Genomic DNA, 7,003 nt, shown 5'->3' on the forward strand with positions numbered 1-7,003 from the left:
CCTCTCTAATTTGCCGCAGAGGGGAAAAAATTCCTTCCTGACTGCTAGAAAAAACACAAACCATATACTGTAGATTTAAAGTTTAATACAATAGAAAAAATGTGTTTAGTGCAAGTTCTATTCATTAAGCACATATTGAACAAGATGGTACGCTGCCCCATTAAGATCACAGATATGTCCATGTCCACCCTTAGCTAATAGACATTGTTTACGGTTGTAACCATTCCCAAGTAAAGTCTATTAGCTAAGGGTGGGAATGGTTCGTAACCAGTCCTATACAATGATCTGGGTACCACAGAACTTTTCATATAGTACAATAACTGTTCTGATTCAGGACATCATATATTGCTGCTCTGTAAGTAAAGAAGATTCTTTGTGTTCACAAAGATAGGGGGCCAAACAGGATCAGACTGGGCTGGCGGCCAGAACCTATCCCTGCTGGGCACCCCGGTTCGGCTTGTCCCACAATTATGTGCTCAGGGAGGGGATTTAGTGGGTGGCAGGGGCATGTGGGGACCACAGGGGGGGTCCCTTGAGGGGGTGCTGGGCCCCAGTGGTGGCAGCCCCAGTGGGTCCTGCACCCCCCCCAGTCCGACCCGGGGCCAAACACAGAACTACATGTTGCGGATCTCCATTAACAGATAAGCACTATATGCTCATGTGTTTGTGATGACCCACCTACACCATAAATGCTGGCTGTTGGGTTGTGGTTCATTTAAATGATGCTTGGTGTAAATATGTACTACATCTACTTATCTAAAGTTTGGTGTCTAGATTATTAGATTCACAAACAAATTTTTTATATAGAACTCACTGTTCCAGACTATAGTATACATATACTTTTTCTTCACTTGAGTGAAGAACTGGAGAACTGAAATTTTTTATTGACTTTGAATGCACATGCAATAACATGAAATATACAGTGTTTCATCTACATCCAGCGTTTCTGTGCAGTCCCATGGGTTCAGTTCCCATAAAAAAAAGAAAGGGTCTGTTTATTACTGCCTTCCTGTGCAGTGTGAAGCACAAAAGAATCAACTGCATGAGAACACAGCAAGCTCATGTGTAAGAGCCCTAACAGGTGTACTGTATATTAGAAACATTTTATTTGTAGAACACTTTTGTTATTGGTTTTAGACTTTGAAATAGTTCCCCTTAAAGATGTGCTTACAGTTCTTATTCATTAAAACAAAACATGATTGGAAAATACATTACCTTGCTGGGTAGTTTTTTGAACTTTTTTTCTTGGATTTAACATCACTAGGCTTTTTTGATCCTTCCTCATCTTCATCATCACCACTCTCTTTTACCAGGTCATTGATGTCATCTTCACTGTATTCTCCTCCTTTGAAAGAAATATATTAAAGAAATAAAATACAATGAGTTACAATATTTGACCATTATCTTTAAAAATATACAACACCACTTCAAAATAGGATTACTTGAAAATAAACAAACATACATGCTGGGAAATAAAAAGACAAGCTGATCATGTGTTTAGCTTTGGACTGTGTTTGGATGCCTCAAGCAGCCATAGTCCCTGCAGTTGCACTGACCTATTAGAACTGCCTCAAACAGTAGTGAAAGAAACACAGACTTTTGGGTATTGCATGAAGTGTTTCTATGGTGGTGGAATCTATAAGCATATCTGGCATTCTTTTTCAAAAATAACATTTTAGCATGGTGTACACAGTAGGCACAAAAACTATGGCCAGCAACCAACCCTAACTTGGCAAAGCCAGCAGACCCTTACTTTTAAGTTAACCCAAACCCACCAGTGATATCACAGAGGGTTAGAGGATTGTCACCCCAGGGAGGGCTTGGCGGAAGATTTCAGTTAAGGTAGCGTGCAACCCTCTGGTTAACCCACAAGAACTATGGGTATTGTATATACCTTTACATCACTAGAACACAGTGTTATTCAAAGACAACTGCTAGTTATAAATTACTCTTTTGTCCTTAAGCTCTCAGGCTTAGAATTAAAACCCATGCCTCCTAGGGTGCTTTTAACTTGCTGTGTCACATGTCCCCTCCCTGTGTCACATGTATTTCTTCACTTGCTAAAAAGTCACCCAACACCTTCTTGAAGCTATCTAATGTGTCGTCCAGTACAACTGAATCAGGGAGAGAATTCCACAACTTTACAGCATCACTGTAAGAACCCTTTTCCGAATATTAAGATGGGACTTCCTTTGGGCAATGAAGTGCCCAACAATATCTACCCTTCACTTTTGTTTAAATTACCTCATGCAAAACACAAAGAAAAATGACTCCTGCATTTTTGCCAATTACCAGGTATCACCACTGTAAAACACATTACAAAAATAAAGAGGCAGGTACTGACGGGTGCTTCATTGCCAGCAGGAGAGAAGATTTTGCCCATCTGACATCGCCCTAATCCTAATGGAGGGCAGCTGTTGCATAGCCAGTGAATGTTTCCTGTTCCTTCCAGACATTCTAAGCAATCTTTCAGTTGGAAATCAAGTTTTGTGTGTTTCTCCTCCTATTCTGACTGCAGCTGTAAGTTAAAATGCTACATGTCTGGGATCAGAACTTATTTTTACTTATACTAATACTTCCTAATATGGTTCAGATCAAGATTTTTTAGTATTCTTTCAAATCTTATTTCAAATCTTAGGGCTTTCTAGGCCATGGGTACCATGGGGATGGAATATTTTTTTAAAAAAAACCATATCATTTCTGTAATGTTTTTTCCCTACAGCAAACCTAAAAAAATCACTATTTGTATTTTCTTCCAGAATATGCCTGATTTATTAATATGTGGGAATCGCAGGCACTCTGTCTTGAACATTATAAACAAACCTTAATAATACCTATTATACGAAAAGTCAATTACACGAGGCATAGTAAGATTCTACTTGCTGATTTCTGACAATTTAAAGCATACAGCTCAGCAGCCCGAACGCCCCAGGTTAAATATCACTGTGATAAACGCGGACACAAACACGCATCTGAACTACAAAGAACAATACAAACCGAAACGTGTGATTCCAAATAAAACCTTAACACGTTAGGGTGGTAACTTGCCTGATGGTACGTAGTCCTCATCCTCTGAGCATGAATAGTCTTCCGATTCACAGTCAGACATAACTAGAACAGTAAAAGAAGAGATTGTTCCGTACAAATCCTAAACGCACAAGCCTGATAGGAAATCAGCTACGTCCCACGCGTGCGCACACACTTACCGCTGCTGCTCTTCCGCTATTAAAGAACTACAAGTTCCAGAATTCCACGATTTATAGTTAACCAATCACTGTATATTTTGGTGCCCCGCATAGTACAAACATAGCTGATCGACTGCTGGTTTTTAATCTCTCGTTTTTATACGTCTATTTGTGTAAACACTTGTATATTCCAACTAAAGCAGCAATTTTGATTCATTTAACCCTCTTGAAATACATGAAACGCTTGTTCAAACATGCACAATACCGTACTGTACACTTCATACCGGTACCTTCATTTTTTTTACCACGCCCATTTTTGCAACCACACCCCCTAAATACCACTCCCATTCAACTAAATTTGGTTATGTAACGTTTAAACACATTTCTGGGGGTTTTGGGGAGGGGGGAGCTGGAGGATACTATAAGGGAACTGGGGGATGTTGGGGAGGACACTGGGAGGGAGCTGGAGGAAGCTAAGGGGGAGCTGTGGAGGACACTGTAGGGAGCTGGAGGATACTAGGGGAGAGCTGGGGGATGTTGGGGAGGACGCTGGGAAGGAGCTGGAGGATGCTGGGGAGGATGGTGGGATGGAGCTGGAGGATGCTGGGAGGGAGCTGGAGGATGTTGGGTGAATGCTGGGGGGAGCTAGAGGATCTTGGTTGGATGCTGGGAGGAGCTGGAGGATGTTGGGTGGATGCTGGGGGGAGCTGCCCATAGTATGGGGACACTGGGGGGGGGGAGCTGAAGAATGTTGGGTAGGATGCTGGGGGGAGCTGGAGGATACTAGGAGGGAGCTGGGGGATGTTGGGGAGAACACAAGAAGGGAGCTGGAGGAAGCTAAGGGGGAGCTGCGGAGGACACTGTGGGGAGCTGGAGTATACTAGGGGGGAGCTGGGGATGTTGGGGAGGATGCTGGGAGGGAGCTGAAGGATCTTGGGTGGATCCCCCCTCCCCAAAACTGAACTGGTTCTCTTTCCCCCATCCAACGCCCACATTGTTCCCGAGGTATCTATAATGGTTAACAATTCTACCATCACCCCATCTTCCCAGGCCTTGGGGTTATCCTTGATTCTGCCCTGTCCTTCACCCCTCATATCCAATCACTTATCAAATCATGTCACTTTCACCTAAGAAATATCTCCAAAATCCGATCATTTATCACCCAAGATGCTGCCAAAATTCTTATTCACTCTCTTATAATATCTCGCCTAGACTACTGTAACTCCCTATTAATTGGCCTTCCCCTCCAAAGACTGTCCCCTCTCCAGTCCATAATGAATACTGCTGCCAGGCTCATACACCTCTCCAACCATAGGCGGAGGGTGACTTTTTTGTTTGGGGAGGCTAAATATGGCCCATACACAGACTGACCTACAGCTAATGTGAGACTTAGTGGATTCGCTGCTGGCATAAAAAGTTAACCTCCCAACTACCTCTTGCCATTCCCACTGACTCCCAGGGATACTGTACAAAAGTCCGGGTGGGGTGCTTTTTTTTTTACTCTAAAATGTTTAGTATGTAAAAGTATTCATACGTGCACTTCTGTTAGGGGATCTGCAAACATTTGTTTGTGATCAGTTAGCTTAAAGGGGTAGATCGCATTCAAATTCACTTTTATTTTTAATGGTTTTTCAGTTATTTAGCTTTTTGTTCAGCAGCTCTCCATTTGGTATTTCAGCAGCTATCTGGTTGCTAGGGTCTTATTTACCCTAGCAACCAGGTAGTGGTTTAAACAAGAGATGGGAATATGAATAGTTAAGGGGCCTACTTGGAAAAATAAGTACCGTATATACTCGAGTATAAGCCGAGATTTTCAGTACCAATAATGTGCTGAAAAAGGCACCCTCGACTTATACTCGGGTATATACGGTAGTTTACGTTCTGCGCTCCTTGACGTGCGCTCGCTCGCTCGTCGTTTGCCGCTGTGGAGGACGCGCGCCTGCTTTCAGCAGTGTAACACTGATTGCATAGACCGTATGCATAGAACGTACGGTTTCCATGGTTACGCGCCGCTCAAACTTTCGGCGCACATGGAGTCCAGCGTGTCAGGGAGATGGAAGTGGAAGAGCTCTAGTAATAAGGATGATGTGACAGAAAGACCTTTGCCTCCTCTTTATAGAAATAAAAGGTAATTTAAAACGTCATTTACAAATGCAGTTCAGTGTGAAAAGCACAATTTTAAGGAGTGAAGAGAGAGGTGTGCCTGATGCCTCAAAATGAACACAGTTTGTGCTCACAAATTGGGTGCCAAGTTATGGCTAACATACTTACAGTTGGGCTTCCATTACTTCCAATGCACATCTCTAAAAGGGAGTTAATTCTATTGGTGCAAGACTGCTTTTTGACACAACTTGCAGTGGCAGCCCTAGAGTTACCATTTAGGGTGATGGTAACTTGGGGGTTCACCGGTGTAAATAGACATGCTTGGGCACAACTCATCAGAAGAGGCAGGATGGATGCAATGGCACTTAAGAGAAGTGCAAGGAGTATATATTCAAGTAACTTTAATATACACCCAATATTTGTGTCCATTTTAGTGTGACTGCACATGCGACTGCATTTGTAAATAACCCCTTATGGTCTCCATAGAATCAGTTGTTCTTGTGCCTCCTACTCCCCAGATGGAAAATCTCTTGTGTTATTACATTTGTCTAATCTAAAGCGCTTCATTTTCCAGCCCATACCTTGTGTTTATTAATATGGTAGTCATGTAAGCACTTATGAGTATCCTTTTATTAAATAATTTGATTATTGAAACTTAGCAGTAGAGGCTGCATTTCCCCTAGGCTTATACTCGAGTCAATAAGTTTTTCCAGTTTTCTTAGGCAAAATTAGGTACCTCGGCTTATACTCGGATCGGCTTATACTCGAGTATATACGGTAATACAAAATTATAATAATAATAAAATTGTAGCCTCACAGAGCAATATTTTTTGGCCCCCATTTGAAATCTGTATAGAGGCAGAAGAGAGGCAAATTATTCAAAAAAATGAATTAGGAAGACCAATTGCAAAGTTGCTATGAATAGGCCATTTTATAACATACTAAAGGTTAACTTAAAAGTGAACCACCCCTTTAGATGTGTTTATGTTAGTTTTATAGCAAGAAAGGCAGTGGGTACTGACTCCCCATTATATACAGTGAGACGCAGTCCGTATTTACAAACCCAGCACATTATATACAGTGAGAAGCAGTGGGTATGGATGGCAGATATTCAGGCCCTGGCACTATAACACTGGCACTGATACACAACATTGGCCCCACTGTAACTTTCTATAAATGAACAAAACAATGACAAAAAAAAAAATAGTAAGTGCAAAAAACAACAACAAATATATAAACACACAATGAGCTTTTTCAGAGGGAAAGAGTTAACTTACCCTCCATCTGTTAGGGTAGGGGATAGATTATAAATTATTATAGATGTCAGGTCAGGCAAAAAACTATTTAATGTCAGCTAGTGATTCTTTAGAACTGTATAGTACCTGTGTATAGTACCTGTGTATAGTACCTGTGTATAGTGCCTGGGTATAGTACCTGGGTATAGTACCTGGGTATAGTGCCTGTGTATAGTACCTGGGTATAGTGCCTGTGTATAGTACCTGTGTATAGTGCCTGGGTATAGTACCTGGGTATAGTGCCTGGGTATAGTGCCTGGGTATAGTGCCTGGGTATAGTACCTGTGTATAGTACCTGTGTATAGTGCCTGGGTATAGTACCTGGGTATAGTACCTGTGTATAGTGCCTGGGTATAGTACCTGTGTATAGTACCTGTGTATAGTGCCTGGGTATAGTACCTGTGTATAGTACCTGGGTAT

General features: G+C 41.9%; 1 protein-coding gene across 1 annotated transcript in view; it reads right to left on the bottom strand.

Moving 5' to 3' along the window:
- Nucleotides 1–3,161, bottom strand: part of cfdp1 (craniofacial development protein 1) — a 47,578-nt gene extending 44,417 nt beyond the window's left edge. The window contains 2 exon segments of the mRNA NM_001017329.2: nucleotides 1,216–1,345; nucleotides 3,049–3,161. Coding sequence (NP_001017329.1) covers nucleotides 1,216–1,345; nucleotides 3,049–3,109 — 191 coding nt within the window. The 5' untranslated portion in view covers nucleotides 3,110–3,161.
- Nucleotides 3,162–7,003: the final 3,842 nt, after the last annotated feature.

The sequence above is a fragment of the Xenopus tropicalis genome, chromosome 4 (assembly GCF_000004195.4).
Source record: "Xenopus tropicalis strain Nigerian chromosome 4, UCB_Xtro_10.0, whole genome shotgun sequence".
Lineage (NCBI taxonomy): Eukaryota > Metazoa > Chordata > Amphibia > Anura > Pipidae > Xenopus > Xenopus tropicalis.